The following is a 16,504-nucleotide window of genomic DNA, read 5'->3' as shown; positions in this document are numbered from 1 at the left end:
TTTAGTGAACATGTTTTTGAGAAGAACTTATTCAAAGGAAATTTCACACCTTACCTTTACAATATCATAATAACAGACAACAAACTATTCAGATAAGCCTATATAGGCCTACTTATAAATTACTTATATAGGGAAAAATTCAGGAAAGCATAAAAAATAAAATAAAATTAAAAAAGAGTAAAATATTACATGGTTCATCAAAAAAAGAAAACATATTTTAGGATCTTTATGATTGTTTGCATCGCAACAACTATATATGAATGGTGATTGTCATTACTGTAATATAATAATATTGTAATGTTACAGTAAAAATGCAATGATTTTAAATGGTAAATGATTTTAAATCTGCATAAATTATACACAGTACAACAAAAAATACAGTGACAAATTTGTACAATTACATTTTTGCATTCAGTAATGAGAATGTTTTATTTTAGTTTGGGGTGAAAACTGTATAATGAGACTATGAAATAATGAGACAAAAATAATGACAATACAAAAAGTTTTAATGGTCTAAGGTAGTCATCATTTCCTTTAAGCAATATATAAAATCTTTCTTTTTAATTTTGGGGTGAAATATGACTTGAGCTCGACATATTCTAAACATATATGAAAATACACGCTGGTGAACAATACTTACTATTACCATTATTCAGTAAAATGATAGGGTGTTAGGATAGGATATCACTGAACATGAACACCAATACTAAAGTACTCATTACTTTTTTAATAAAAAAAAGTGGCCTAAAACCTTTTATAAGCCACAAATCAAAGATTTTTTTTAATGCATTATCTCTTACAATTAAACATTGGTGTAAAAAAGGAAAATTGAGGAGTAACAGTCAGTCCTCCAAATTTGTACATATAATTATCAACATGGTTCATAATGTTTTGATGATGAGGTTTCGAGGATTCCAAATCAGTACAACGTCCTTGACAACATCAGATAAATGCGTTTGATGTCCCTCATAGGAACATGCGGTCTTTGCTGTGTGAAAAGCGGGTGTTGAGCTCTTGTGACTTCTTGAGCAAAGCTTTTTTCTGAGCCTCATCAAAGCGATTGACTTGGAGGTCCATGTCTCTGTCGAAGGGTTTTCTCTCCACAGGCTTGTTAGCATCCTCCTTAGCTTTTTTCTTCATCTTCTTAGTGTGCAGACTGATGAGAGATTCACCACGCTTGGACTCCTAAAAAGAGATGGGCAATTGAAACAATTTTTTTTGGACATTCATTTTGAACAATTGCATCTGTCAAACTAAAGGTGTAGTCCATTCAAGCCCATTAGAGTGAGCAGCTAAATTTCCCCTACATCCCTGGTTCTCAAACAAGAGTTACTTTTGTGTCATTTAGATACAATTATGGTTTTTATTAATTTTTTGTTTGTTTTATTTTGGTTAAAGTTTTAGTAAGTTTGTTATAGTTTTTTAATAAATTTTTATTTTAGTTTTAGTGTATACATACATATGTATATACACACACAATTAATTAATTAATAATACTTTTATTATTTTTAAAATATGTAGCAATAAAAAAAAAAAAAAAATGATCAAGATTCATTTTTCCCCTTAATAACTAGTGTTTTTATTGAAGTTTTGGAATCCCTATCTGTTACCTATCTGTTATTAATATACTATTTATAATAAATAAATAAATACACACATAATGATTTTTATACTGTGCAAACTCCCTAACCCTAAACCCACCCATCACAGAAAACTTTTAGCGTTTTCAAACAACATCATCTAAAATGATTTATAAGCTGTTTTCCACATAAGAACCAAAAAAATTCCCCACAAGGACAAGGATTTCAGATATTGCCATCTTTGTGGTTTTTCCACATAACGTAGGGTATACCTGAACGAACACACACACGTGCAATGTGTAATACACTTTAAAGCTGTATTTAACAAAAAAAAATAACATACATTATATTTCGAAACTTTTTCAGCCATCTCAAGCTCTTTCTGAGGCAGACGTGGTCCATCATCCTTGGCAGATTCGCCTTTTTCCTTAGCCTCTTGTCGCTCCTAAGAAAGACAAGCAAGAAGGGGATTTTCAAACAATCCCTCTTTTCCAAAACACAATTAAAAAAAAAAGCTTGTTTCATCTGTAAAAATTTAAATCACAAATGATATCATTGGTAAATCCACAGTGAGTCTCCATAACAATCTCCACATTTCATCTCTAACTCACCCTAGCTTTTCGCTCACGTTCAGCGGGAGTGTCAGTCCAGATTGAGCGGTCTTTGTTTTCAGGGCCTGATCTTTTCTTAAAGGTCCGTGCTTCCAAGCCCACATGCTGCAACTCAGGAGGCAACTCTGTCATCCAGGTCTCTCTGGAAACCACCTCCGGGCCAGTCTAACAACAGACGAGTCACAGATTGTATTGATGTTGTATGAAGAATAGCATAATTATTTCTGTCTTTCACTGTTGTTCAATCATATTTAAATAGAGGGTATATACAACATAAAAACTAAAACTAAAATAAACATCAAATTAAACCCAAATAGAAATATTAAAAATAAAATAAAATAAAGACAAAATCATGTAACAAAAATACAAAAGAAAGTACTAAAATTTAAAAGAAAACAAAGTATAAAACTAATAGCTAATTCAAAATATGACTAAAATAGTATATAAATAACACTGACTACTACTACTAATAAATATTATGATTATTATTATTATTATTATACATATATTCAGCTGTACTACAGTAGCTGAATTAATGGGAAAAAAACTACATAAAATGCACTTACATCCACTCCTGTAAGTTTGTCTTTCATTTTTTGAGCTCTTCTTTCAAAGTCCAATGCCACAGAGTCCTGGGACGGTCCTTTTGATGGCATGGGTCCAATGACATAATCTTCTTCTTCTTCTTCTTCTTCTTCTTCTTCATCTTCACTGCTTGACAATTCTGGAGTATAACCTGGTGGTAGAGCTGGTCCTGAAAATCCACTGGCATCTTCATCCCCCCCCTTTTCATCTTCATCTTGTCTTTTAAAGCCTGGAGGTAGAGCAGGTCCTACCGCAGGTGGCCTGCTGGAAAAGCCAAAAAACAAAAATGGATCCAATCAACATTTACATTTGGATGTAAAATTAGAATACCAACTCTACACAGCAAAATGTGAAGATATGTCTGCTGTGTTTGTTTAATTCTTGTTACCGTTCAGGAGATTTGTCTTGCTTTCGATATTCTGAGGGTAGAGCTGGTCCTGAAAACCCCCTGGTATCGTCTTTTGCACCATCTTCATCTTGTTTTTTGAATCCTGGAGGGAGTGCAGGTCCTAGTAAAGGTGGTCTGGGGATGCAAAATATAGTTCATCCAAGACTTAGATTGAGATGCTGAAATTGCTATGTAAATGACCATGTGTGGTACTATTAAGTATTATTTTATGTTTATTACTCTTCTGGTGACTTGTCTCGCTTTTGATATCCTGGGGGAAGTGCTGGACCAAAGAAACCATCATCCTCCTCCTCCTCCTCCTCCTCCTCCTCCTCATCCTCATCATGCTTATCAGTTTGCTTTATATCCATCTCAGCTTTCATGATGCCTCTGTTGCTGTTAAAGAATCACATGAAAAAGTGAGAGCAAATTATTTTTTCCTGAAAGACAATGATGACCCTGTAAAGCCTGAAAAATTATCTAATAGTCAGATTTTTCGAAACAGTTTATTGAAACTTTAGACAAAATATAAAAGAAAATGTATTATATTTTATATCATATTTGATACATCAGGTTAAGGCCCATATAGTATCCACACTTGAGATAGAACATTTCTGTATCATACTTTACAAGTACAAAACAAGTATCATACTTTAAAGAAGGCCGGTTCCCAGATGATGAGTATTTGGCTCTCTTGAACACGACCTCCTCTTGATCACTGTCCTCACATGAACTTGAGGACTCTGAAGCTTTATACCGTGGAGGCAAGGCTGGACCTATGACTGGAGACAATATTTATTATTTATGTTGTAATTATTTGCACTCAGATCTAATCAAAAGAATGAAATGACCTAACCGTTTTTTTTTTCAAAAGACAGGAAAAAAACAACAAACATCTAAAGGCTGCCAGCCTTGTTATGCATTTGCAAAATTAAAATAAATAAATTGTAGTTCACAAAGCAGCTACTACAACCAACGTGCATGTGTAAACATACTTGCGTCTTCTTCATCTGAATCATCATTTTTGCTTTTTCCCATCGACGGTGGCAAAGCTGGTCCAGTTATGTTTTGATTAGACATAGCAAAATTATCGTGCTAGAAAAATAATAAAATCAGACATTTATGTGTTCACAAACCCAGAAATGTGCTACGACAGAATAAACACATTCCCTTATTTCCGGTTTTGAATTTGTTGTGAATTTCAAAATAAGAGTTCTGTTCAGGCGGAATCCTTTAGGTGGCGCGTTATTTTGTAACACAAGCGTTTTCTAAAAAGACGCTCTTTAACGCAATCTTCACTTCTCTTCTCTGTTGTCATCCGTTGTTGTTTCTATGGGCGGCGGGACGCTTAAACAGTCGGTATGATAAATAATCATAAAACACTTTTCCCAACTTCCACATACATTTTCACGTTATCGTGTTTTTCTTGTCATGAGGCTACGAAAGTCAGGTAACAGTTAACGTTAACTTAGTTAACCTAAAAATAACCGAACTGTCATCGCTTAGTGAATAGCCTCTTATCTGTTAATTCTTTCCTTGAGCTTCTGAGCCCCTTTCCTGGCGCTTGACTACTAATAATCCACATTTCCCAGTTTTAAAAACAGCTTTGAGGAACATTCTTCTTTTCTGACACGACAAATCGGTAAGATTTGCCGATATGCCTCCCAAGAAGCCAAAGGGCGCAACGGCAAACATCTCCAGCTCCATCGAGTCTGAGGACATCAGTCTGGAGACAACAGTCCCCACAGAGGACATATCGTCTTCGGATGAGAAAGATGGCGCAGGGAAGGTCACAAAACAGCTTCTGGAAAGAAAAGAGTTGCTTCATAACCTCCAAAAACTAAAGATAGATCTGTCACAGAAAAATCTGCTTATAGACAATCTTAAAGTGGACCACCTTACCAAGGTAATGGTTGATTAATAGAAAACTGCTGTCTACATTAAATTGAGAAGCAGTTTGAAGAATATTTAACGCTTGTTTGTTTGCCTGTGAGTGTTAAAATGATTATTTTCACATTCATTTTAGATAGAAGAGCTGGAGGAAAGGCTGAACGATGCTCTCCATCAAAAACAGGTGCTCGCCCTGCGTCTGGACAGCCAGCTCAAACTCCAGCAGGATGAAAACAGGTGCATTTACATACTGTTAAGAAAAATATCAATATATCAGTCGTCGTATTGGTATTGGCCGATAAATGTGCCTTTTGATAAGGTTGAAATATTTAAGCCCGCATCCATATCACCTTGTAGCCCAAGACCGGTTGCCCACTGAAGCTAAGAAGGGCTGAGCCTGGTTAGTACTTGAATGGGAGACCTCCTGATAAAACCAGGTTGCTGCTTGAAGAGGTGTTAGTGAGGCCAGCAGGGGGCGCTCACCCTGTGGTTTGTGTGGGTCCTAACACCCCAGTGTAGTGATGGGGACACTATATACTGTAACAAGCACTGTCCTTCGGATGAGACGTTAAACCGAGGTCCTGACTCTCTGTGGTCATTACAAATCCCATGGCACTTCTCGTAAATAGTAGGGGTGTAACCCCGGGGTCCTGGCCAAATTCCATCCAATGGCCCTTGCCAATCATGGCCTCCTAATAATCCCCCACTGAATTGGCTCTGTCACTCTCTCTCCTCTCCACCTATAGCTGGTGTGTGGTGAGCGCACTGGCGCCGTTGTTCTGTGGCTGCCGTCGCATCATCCAAGTGGATGCTGAACACTGGTGGTGGTTGAGGAGAGATCCCCTGATATGATTGTAAAGCGCTTTGGGTGTACAGAAGTACATATGAAAGCGCTATATAAATGCCTCATTCATTCATTCATTCATTAGCTTATAAATTATAGCCTCTTCTTCTAGTCATGTCTAGTTGGGCTATTTATTGTTAAGCACACACAAAATGAAATGTTTATATATATATTCCACTATGAATTTTGTTTAAAGTTTAAAGTAAAATTCAGCCGTTAATTGGAGACAAAACATAAATGAAGAGTTTTGTACACCTCTTTGAGTTGAGAGATGTACAAAAAAACATTCCTCAAAAGCCTGTTGTATCACACATCGTCAACATTTTAACACAATAATAAAAAAAAAAAACTTATGTATGGATAATTACATAAATCTAAGTTGCTACAGTCAAGTAAATGTACATCTTGAAATATTAATAACAATATAAAACCATTTCTTTAGTTTTCTTTTTAAAAATCATTAAAGACTTCACAGCAAAACCATGTGTACCACAACCTTAAGGTGGGCTTTTTTAGAATTATACTAAAAGGCCTTTTTACTTGCTTAAAAAGAATGAACTCTCAATCAGAGGGCAGGTTTTTCAGCAAAGTTTTGATCAGGTTAGTCATTTAGAGGCCTTAGAAATGTATCAAATATGATACAGTTAGGCTTTATAGGGTCGAATGAGGGTTATGCGCTACAAACTTCTGTGAAACAGGTTGCATCGCTTCCGGTTCAAGTCTTTTGTACGTGCTTCCTTAAATATAGAGCTGTCTTACACAAGAAACGTTCAAAGAAGCAAGAAAAGATGAGCATAGCCGATGTCCATATGCAGATTGATACATATATATATATAAAAAAAAGTCGTCTTCTTCTCACTAACATTTAGATATTAAAATCAAATAAAACGGCAGCAATAAAAGAACTAGCTAGATTAGCTGATTATCAGTTGCCGTTAACACTTTCTCCGACGAGCAGATGCAATGAGACCTGTTTTCCTCTTTGTTCATGTGACGTTGGTTCAGCATAAAGCCTGTTTGGCTTCTGCTTATGCAGGAGGCAGCAAGCCCTGAGGAAGCAGGAGATGGACACCATCATGCTCAGACAGAAGCAGCTGGAAGAGACGAACCATCAGCTGTGTGATCGAGCAGGTGATCTCCGCAGGAGCCTGAGGGACCTGGAGCTGTCTGAGGAGAAGTACATTGAGCTGAAGGACCTGCCTGAGGACAAACTCACCATCCCTGAATATGTGGCGGTGAGTTATAAACTGGAGTTGGAAATGAAGATTTTCAGATATATGTTTTGGTGCTGTTGGTTCCTCCCACTAACAAACTTGTGGAGCGAGGAGATTTAAAAGCTATACTGTAAGTGCGTGTGTGTTTCTTTATCTAGATTCGGTTCTATGAGGTCGTGAACCCTCTGAGGGCTCTTGCGACTGAGCTGCAGGTGAAAAAGACTAACCTGAGCGAGGATCTGGACAGTCACCGCAACCAAGTTAGATCACTAATGGAGGTGTGGAAATTATTTGTTTCCCTTTTTGGGTGCCATTTTTACTACGGTCTTCAAAGTCAAAATTAAATCTATCTATTTTCTAAGTGCATATAGATCTTATTGTGAGCGATTCATCTATGCATGTGTTTCATTTGATGAAAAGGTGATATATTCAGGACTTCTTCAATCGTTTAGTCCGCTTCGCCCCTGCAAGCTTGCGTTCATCTGCCTCCACTTTTGAGCGCAACACCCATCTCAACATCCAATCAAGAACTGATGAATAGAATATTACGCCTGCCCTACGTTTTTTCTTTTTCGATAATCTGTTTCACTCGGATGTTAAAATATGGATGAAAAGATCTGTCACTACTTCCGTTTCATTGCGACTTAAAGGGGTCATGGACTTCATTTGTGGTTAATTTTATAATGTTCTCTGAGGTCCACTTGTAATGTCATCAAGATTTTTATATAAAAAACATCCTAATTTAGAAGTAATAAGATATTTTCTATCCTGTTTTTGAACTCTTTCGAACACGTGATGCATTCAAGACTTGCAAGTAAACGCCCACTGCTATGATTTGGTAAAAGTTTTGCATATTAAAGTAAGTAAGTACTTGGAGTTACCACAGTCATAATTGACAAAGGATGATTTACGGTGTTTTGTGTAAAAAGAATTAAGAATGAATGTACCATTGTTTGTCACACTGCCGTGTGACCCCATAAATGCCGAAGCACACCTGTTCAGTTTGACTGCGGCGCTACAGTATAAATACTATCAAACGATCTGTAACAGGCAAATCCAACGTCAGGAAATGCCCTCGCTCAGTTGTCAAATCATCCTATGTAGGTCGCATTCGCAAGGCAATGTACTGGCATTAGCTGTTGGGTGTATGTTTTGAAACCAGCGAAAATTGCAGGTTAGTGTAGAACCGCTACTGTTCAGGAAATTCTTTAAAAATGTATATATTTTTTATGATTAAACACCTTGTTGTCAAAGTTAGTATTGTGGCTTTATGTATGGTTAGACACTTGCGTGTGTTGTTATATTAGTAACATTTTTCCAAAATCAAGCTCAAATGGAGTTACGAGGTTTTTCACCAGCGAATGAGATTTGTGTTTTGTCCGTCATTAGAATGGTCACATCTGAAGTAGTAAGTGTGTCGCATTAAGTTTTTATCAACTTACAGGTTATAAAGGTTATTGTAGCTATGTGGGCGCTCAGATTTTACTGTTGTTTACTATATTTGGCAAAAAGCTTGTGTTATAAATGTAAATTGACAAAAGTGTAAAATTAAGTCATAAAACATTAGCCTTTACAAACATCGTGTTTTGAATAAAGTAAATGCTGCACTTAACCAGTTTTTTAGTTACCTTTGCACTGCAAACAAGCAGAGACAGTCTCCAGAATGTGTGTAGGATTTGTGTGGTGGAGCTACTATGTAAGGTTTTGCCGAAAGTTTGAGGAGCCACTTGAGTTACAAGGTTTAGTCACAAGCTCTTAGTATACAGTTCAATTCAAGCTCTGGTAAAAAGTATAGGCAAATTCTTAAAAAAAAATGATCCTATCAACTGGTATTTTTTCGAATCAAACCGTTTTCGGAACAATAATGTTACTGAAGGAATGCATGAACAGAAATGTTAAAATACTGATTCTTCTTGGAGTACACTGATTCATTTATTTTTGTCAGTTTTTAAGCCCTGCACTTGTGTGTTGCGACATTACTGTCTCATCCAAGTTGGCACTGCATCATCTTTTATTTTCAGTCTCTCTGTGGAACTGCGTCTAGTTTAAAACGGATCCCCAGTAAAATGAAGCGTCCAAACGAACAGTGTCTTACTGACGTGATCTGACTGGAACTGGCGAATCGGTGGGCAGGCTAAAGAGGCAATGGTCTAGAAGTTGATCTTCTGCAGAGGCGGTCTTTTGTCGCACTATAAAGTAATAATGTGATAAAATCTGAAACGAGTTGTTTTCTGAGCTTGGTTTCAATAAAAGCTGTTTTTGGACAAATGAGGACATTTTTAGTTCTGAAACTTACAGGATATTTTTATAGTTCAATGACCTCTTATTAGGGATTGAACGACTTCAGATTTTTTAAGTTGACATTAAGCTGTTTAAAACGTGCATTTACCCTATCAATTTGAACATGATCCAGATGGTATATTCAAACATATCTTGTGAAGTGCTCTCGGAGTATGCATTTATTTGTCATTTTAAATGTTGGAAACGGATTGTAAAAGTGGACATTCTTATCCTGTTGCACCGTCTGTAGGCCATGATCAGCGACTAGTTGACGTCAAATTCAATCTTAAAGCGTCTTGGCAGAGCATTGCAGTCGACTAGTCTGTGCAACTCCTACCTCTTATATGATTTCTCAATTCATGACCCCAATTCCAGACAGCTGTGAAATAATTTAAATTATTGGCATTACTTTTATTTCTTATTGACATTCATCACTTCTTTTTCCTCATATCCCAACCAGAGTTATGAGGAAGAGAGGAGAGCGCGCTCCGAGCTGGAGATCCGCTGTCAGAGACTCACGCTAGAACTTGCTGACAGCAAGCAGCTTATTCAGGAAGGAGACTACAAACGAGAGAACTATGACAAAATCAAACGGTGAGTGGAATGTCCTGCGTTGTCTTTTGAAGTCCACATTCAGCTCAGCAAGAAATGTTTCTTGAGCAACAAATCAGCACATTAAAATGATTACTGGAGGATCATGTGACACTGAAGACTGTGAAAATTCAGCTTTGACATCACAGGAAAAAAATACATTTTAAAATAAATGAAAATAGAAAACAGTTATTTTAAATTGTAATAATATTTCACAATATTCTTGTTTTTACTGTGTTTTCGACTTAAAAAAATGAAGCCGTGATGAGCATAAGAGACTTCTTTGAAAAAACATTAAAAAAAAAAAATCTTACTGATCTCAAATGGTAGTTTACTTCCTTTAAATGTCCAGCCTTAGCTGCAATCTTTGCTTTTTTTTTACAAAAAGCAAAAAACAAAGAGATTTTAGTTGAAAATGTTTTTCTTTGGGAGTCAGCATTATGGGCAACATTATAGTCGACTGACTAGTATAAACGTTTCTTTATGTATGAATTGTTAAAATTCAGTCCTTTAAATATGGTGGTTGTGTCTGCGTATTATGGTCCACAGAGAGAGAGATGGGAATGAAACTGAGGTGAGAGAGTTGAGGAAGAAGCTAGAAATTCTGGACCTCACACACACTGCCATGACAAAAGAGAGGAATGAGCTACATAAAGAGGTAATGTGGGATGAACACACAGATACGATTACTAACAGATCGTCATGTCAGTTAGGTCAATTAATTAATTAGCTGATTGTTTAAATTATAGACATCTGACACTGACAGTCTTGTTAATGGATAATAAAAAATTTTCAGTTTGTTTTCAGTTTTTCTTCTTTTTGGGTAAATTATATATAAAGAGCAAGGTACAATACCCATATACAGACCCTTTCCAAAAAATTTGAATATCATGGAAAAGTTTATTTATTTCCATAATTCCATTCAAAACGTTAAACTTCCATAGATTATAGATTCAGGGCCCACAACTTAAACGATTTCAAGTATTTAGTTGTTTATTTGTATATAATTTGGGCTTCCAGCTCATAAAACCCACGAAAACAGGATTTCAAAAAATTAGAATATTACATTAAATCACACAGTAATTACACAGTAATACCATGGTCATTGAACCAGGTTTTGGTTCTTTTGGCAGTGTGGGCAGGAGCAAATCCTGCTGGAAAATGAAGGAAGCATGAAGTGCTCTGAAAATGTCCTGGTAGACGGCTGCGTTGACTCTGGATTTAATAAAGCACAGTGGACCAAAGTCCTCTTTTCTGATGAGAGCAAATTTTGCATCTCATTTGGAAACCAAGGTCCCAGAGTCTGGAGAATGAATGGAGAGGCACACAATCCAAGATGCTTGAAGTCCAGTGTGAAGTTTCCACAGTCTGTGTTGGTTTGGGGAGCCATGTCATCGGCTGGTGTCGGTCCACTGTGCTGTCCACTCAACGCAGCCGTCTACCAGGACATTTTCAGAGCACTTCATGCTTCCTTAAGCAGACAAGCTTTATGGAGATGCTGACTTCATTTTCCAGCAGGATTTGCACCTGCCCACACTGCCAAAATAACCAAAACCTGGTTCAATGACCATGGTATCACTGTGTAATTACTGTGTAATATTGTAATATTGTCATGTAATATTCAAATTTTTTTAAATCCTGTTTTCGTGGGTTTTATGAGCTGGAAGCCCAAATTATGTACAAATAAACAACTAAATACTTGAAATCGTTTAAGTTGTGGGCCCTGAATCTATAATCTATGGAAGTTTAACGTTTTGAATGGAATTATGGAAATAAATAATCTTTTCCATGATATTCAAATTTTTTGGAAAGGGTCTGTATATGGTATTGAATACAAAGTATTTTAAAACAACAAATGTGCATTATCCATTAACAAGTTTACACATTTTGTAACCAGCACACTTCTGCAAACTAGCAAAGTGGGCAACTTATCAGCTGATGTCTATAATCTCAACCTATAAATCTGTTTATCATAAAGGTTCTTCTTCTGCTGCTTACGTTTCCTCTTTCTCGCCACCTTTTTTTTCATCTGCAGGTAGCCACTCTGCAGCAGTCTGTAACATTGATGCAGAAGGACAAGGAATATCTAAATAAGCAGAACATGGAGCTTAATGTGCGCTGTGCTCATCAAGAAGACCGTCTGGACAGACTGCAGACCCAGCTTGAGGACACAAAGAAGGCCAGGGAAGATGCCTATGAAAAATATGTTGCTTCTAGGTATGTGTGAGAAATAATGTACAACAGATGGTGCTTCCTACTTACTTTTTTCCCGCTCCTAACTCATTTTTTTCAGTTTATTCAGTTCAGTTTTATGAACAATATAGAATTGGTCTGTAGTAAGATGGTTGCGTAATATGAAGAAATGGGCCAGGTCCGATCTGGTATCGGGTATTACGTTACCTTTCGAGAATCTTAATATACTTGGATTTACAGCAGAAATCCAAGATCCATTCTTCTCATTTCTTTATAATGTATTGTCATTATGCCATTATAATGTAACAGTTGTACTGTTTGCATCCCTCCACCAGAGATCACTATAAGACAGAGTATGAAAACAAACTGCGTGATGAACTGGAGCGCATTCGAATGAAGACCAGTCATGAGATCGAGAGCCTGCAGAGGGCATCTAAAGAGATGTATGAGAGAGAGAACAGGTGAGAGCAAGCCTTCATGTCTCAGATTGGACAAATCCTATTCTTTCTATCCTTGTTTACCATGGAATATCTGGAAATGTGAGGGAATTTTAAAACCTTAAATATCTATAAAATAATTTTTATTCATTTCTTTAACTGCATCCAATTAAAGAAATGAAGAAAATCAGTTACTTAGGATGGGATGCAATCTTTGAAACTGCTGCCTATAGTGAACATTTGGTCTTCTCACAGTTAGTCCTTAAAATGCAACTAGATGCTGGATCCTATATGGATTTAGTGGGCTTTTACAGTGCTGAATCATATTTTATAATAGGGCTGCTCGATTATTGCAAGAAACTAATTACAAACAAAAATGGACAAATAAATACAACAGAACAAAAATACAAATTAAATGAACAGGCCTACAGCAGTAGCCTACAGCAGAAAGTAATCAAATGTAAAAGAACTTATGCACATTCCGCTCCATCTCGGAGCGCACGCACAGAAAGCCGCCTGGGGAACAGTGTCTCTTTCGCGGCTTAATGTACTTTTAATTACACTGTTTAATATCAAACACGTCTCGCAGTTCAGCAACAGTAGACTACATTTTACAGAGGAGGGAGGAAAGAAAGGCTTAGGGAGGAAAGAAAGCACACCGCTGAATGTGGCAGCGGTACAATAATAGGTTTACCTCGATTGTCTTGTTTTCATGATCTTTGGAAGCCTTTCACACAGGCCTATTTTCTAATCAACTAAGCCTAGGTGAAGTAAGAGGGGTCCTAGGACAGACACTGCTATCCAAGTGGCCATAGCCTAAATAGTTTTATCATTGAAAACATGAATAAATACTTTTTTTTTTTTTTTTTGTAATACAAGAATAGTAGTTATGACTAAACAATATCTGATTACAGTCTAAAAAACGGCATGCTTGCATAAAATTTTTCCTTTTGCTCTAAAGTCTTGCACTGCTGCACTATCACTGTCTGTTCACACAGAGCAACATTATACTTATCTGTTGCTATTAATTGGCGTCTCTTGTTTTGTGTCAGTTCATCTGTGCAAAAGACTGACCCTCAACATTTGAGTGTGTGACACATTAGCTTCGTTTACATGGAACCTAATTATCCGATTGTAATCGGACTAGTAGCACAGTCGGAATAAAAGTCACATTTCGATCGGAATTAATTGGCCTAACCTGATTCAAATTTAATTCGGATTGTAAAGGGAGGTTTATTCCTTTTCTAATCCGATCGAGAAGACATGTGAACACTTGATCGAATTGAAATCCGAAACTGGAAAACACTGCGCATGAGCAATGTTGTAGAAATGGCATAATGACGTATGACGCCTGAAACAAGCTTTTTGTTGTTGTTGAATGAAGTGTCATAAATGACTATCGTGTCATTCTAAAATTCTCCTTCCTCTCATCTCTTTGAAATGGACCAGGACAACGTCCCAGCAGTCCTTGTTTCGCACTCTCATCCACAGAAGCCTTGTTTTGGGCACGGGAAGGGCCGTTTTTGCTGCTTGATAAATGTAAGCAGCGCAGCACAGCACAACAGTTCATGTGCTCGTCGTCTCCTAATCAGAATCCAAAATAACTGTAAGCCCGCGCTCAGTCGGCCCAATGGAGGCATCCGGTCAGCGGGAAGGTCTCTGCGTGTTACTGTCTTTTCTCGTGGCAAAGTATTTTTGATTAAATGAAATACATTTTCTCATATGTATTTTCTCGTTATTTCATCTGACCCCATTAATGAAAAGGTTTTAATGATATCTGTGCATCATTAAATGTGAGTCCGTGAGAATAAAATCAATGATTACAATTTATTATGTCAAGTAAATATATCATACCAATTTCATAATCCGTTCAAAGATAATCAAGACAAAACATCAAATGCTCTGGAATAAAGAGAGGAGATGCGAACCGACATTAGGAAATGCATGATGCTGAGAGTCCCGGCAACTCTCAGCATTCACAGGCTGATCTGAGGTACAGAATCGCGCTGATCCTCTCGTTGCATTTCATTATATAGACAGAAACTTCTTTCACATGGAAACTTCTGCTAACAATGGGAATTTACATTCAGAGTTAACACCTTTTGGGAGTAGGAGACCATTTGTCTAGAGACACGCCCTCCTTTGTGTGCCAGTTATCTCTAAACTCTTAAGGACCTTATTACCTTTTGTTATACTTCTTTGGGAATGAGATTGTACTAGTCGCACTGAGACATTTCAAGTGATACCAAACATGATGATAAATATTCACATTAAACCATATAGATTCTTGGGTGAATTTTGGTGATCTCAGCATGAGGGAGGAGGGATGTGGGAAGAAGGGAAGAAATGTAGATTGCTTAGGCGAGAGGTGCTAGTTTCACAAGAGAGAGTTCAAGTGTTAATTTCCAGAAAGGTCCTTTGTCTTCTCGAGGAGTGGTCGTTCCTCCACCAGTTCTTCCAGTTTCTCCAGTTTACAGATACATATTAAGTCTGCTCTTCAAAGCAAAGAAAAGAAGGAATTTAGGAGAATGTTAGTATGGAATGAATTCATTCCGATTAAAATAAAAGTGGTCCATGTAAACGTAGCTATTGTTTCCCCACTCTTGTGGGGCTATAATTTCTGCTTTATGCTACTTCTCAGCATCAAAATGTTGGTGTAGTCAGACTTATCTGTGACGTATCGCTGCAATCTGACCTCTCTTTTATACAGAAAATGGCTGTGGAAACACTGTATTGTATTATATGTAATAATGCAGGTAATGAAAGTTCATGATTTATATTGTTTCAAATGGCAAGGCTGTAAAGCACACTTAACTTAATCCTGTGATGCATAATGTACATTATTGTTTCAGGAAATGTGTTTGTTAATCTTTCAGAAACCTTCGTGAAACCCGAGATAATGCTGTCATTGAGAAAGACAGAGCATTGAATGCAGAAAGAGATTCCCAAGCCAAATATGACCAACTTTTAGACCAGTAAGTTCTTACAAACCTCTCACATATGCATGACAGTCTGTAGCTGTCATAATTTTCTTTCTGACACTTATTGAGCATTTGAAAAAGTATTGAGCAAATGCATGTACAGAAATTCTTGCCAACTCATAATTCAGTGGAAAGAAGCATGAAGGGCCGAATGGGTGTGAATCGATGAATGAGTGAATGAGTTTTCGTAAATTAGTGACACCTGATGCAATGATGCGGTAGCCTTTCAGGGTGTTTTGAAATCAGGATTTCAGATGTTATTCAAAATTAGGCCTTAGGCATTGACAACCATTTCCGCTATATTAATACTTGATATGTCCCAATATGATGTCAAAGTAAACTACCTTGCAAAAGTTTAGGGTCAGTAAGATTTTTTTTTTTTTTTTAAGAAATTGTATTAAATTGATAAAACATGACTGAAAAGACATTTCTGATGTTACAAACATTTCTATACCTAACAAATGCTGTTCTTTTGAACATTATATTAATTAAAAAATCCAGAATTTATTTTTTTCACAGTTTCCACAAAAATATTAAGCAGCAAAACCATTTTCAACGTTGATAATAATAAGAAATGTTTCTTGAGCTTCAAATCAGCATATTAGAATGATTTCTGAATGATCATGTGACACTGAAGACTGGAGTAATGATGCTGAAAATTCAGCTTTGCATCACAGGAACATTTTAAAATACATTATAACATGTTAACTGTAGGGGTGTAACGGTACATCGATATGGATCGATGCATCGATATAACGTCTAACGATACGATGCATCGATACCACACGTAAAATATCGATATACACCTTTATTTTGACACTCTCCACAGTCTCACGTAACATCCTTCCACCAAAGCGCACATTTTCGTTTACTCACCAACCATACTGTCTGCCGGTGTATCTTTATAACG

General features: G+C 36.8%; 2 protein-coding genes across 3 annotated transcripts in view; one reads left to right on the top strand and one right to left on the bottom strand.

Moving 5' to 3' along the window:
- Window positions 1-485: 485 nt before the first annotated feature.
- Window positions 486-4,479, bottom strand: gpalpp1 (GPALPP motifs containing 1). 2 transcript variants are annotated; one of them, XM_084396940.1, is made up of 8 exons: window positions 4,160-4,479; window positions 3,817-3,946; window positions 3,405-3,560; window positions 3,165-3,299; window positions 2,758-3,040; window positions 2,192-2,356; window positions 1,924-2,025; window positions 486-1,185 (listed from the first exon to the last, which is right to left on the bottom strand). In XM_084396940.1, the coding sequence occupies exons 1-8, from the start codon at window positions 4,242-4,244 to the stop codon at window positions 967-969; spliced, it is 1,275 nt and encodes a 424-aa protein (XP_084253066.1). In that variant the 5' UTR covers window positions 4,245-4,479; the 3' UTR covers window positions 486-966. The 2 variants fall into 2 exon arrangements, with proteins under 2 accessions (XP_084253066.1, XP_084253067.1); XM_084396941.1 differs by having other exon boundaries at window positions 2,758-3,037; window positions 4,160-4,360.
- A 342-nt stretch (window positions 4,480-4,821) lies between these two features.
- Window positions 4,822-16,504, top strand: part of pibf1 (progesterone immunomodulatory binding factor 1) — a gene marked incomplete at its 5' end in the record, with an annotated part of 46,166 nt that continues 34,483 nt past the window's right edge. Inside the window, 9 exons of the mRNA XM_084396928.1 lie at window positions 4,822-5,070; window positions 5,191-5,291; window positions 6,935-7,133; window positions 7,271-7,390; window positions 9,853-9,986; window positions 10,533-10,641; window positions 12,019-12,200; window positions 12,512-12,637; window positions 15,490-15,588. Of these exons, the coding sequence (XP_084253054.1) occupies window positions 4,822-5,070; window positions 5,191-5,291; window positions 6,935-7,133; window positions 7,271-7,390; window positions 9,853-9,986; window positions 10,533-10,641; window positions 12,019-12,200; window positions 12,512-12,637; window positions 15,490-15,588 (1,319 nt within the window). The remainder of the gene's footprint in view (window positions 5,071-5,190; window positions 5,292-6,934; window positions 7,134-7,270; window positions 7,391-9,852; window positions 9,987-10,532; window positions 10,642-12,018; window positions 12,201-12,511; window positions 12,638-15,489; window positions 15,589-16,504) is intronic.

The sequence above is a fragment of the Rutilus rutilus genome (genome assembly GCF_951802725.1).
Source record: "Rutilus rutilus genome assembly, chromosome: 2".
In the NCBI taxonomy this organism is placed as follows: Eukaryota; Metazoa; Chordata; class Actinopteri; order Cypriniformes; family Leuciscidae; genus Rutilus; species Rutilus rutilus.
The sequence above is the reverse complement of the archived record's forward strand: the minus strand, read 5'-3'. Positions and strand labels throughout refer to the sequence as shown.

What these genes read in the sequence shown, in the direction of transcription:
- gpalpp1 (XM_084396940.1), bottom strand. Translation starts at nt 4,244, where the DNA reads ATGTCTAATCAAAACATAACTGGACCAGCTTTGCCACCGTCGATGGGA. An exon ending in ACAAACTTACAGGAGTGGAT is followed by an intron (nt 2,357 to 2,757) that starts GTAAGTGCATTT and finishes GTCTGTTGTTAG; the next exon opens with ACTGGCCCGGAGGTGGTTTC. An exon ending in AACGTGAGCGAAAAGCTAGG is followed by an intron (nt 2,026 to 2,191) that starts GTGAGTTAGAGA and finishes TGTCTTTCTTAG; the next exon opens with GAGCGACAAGAGGCTAAGGA.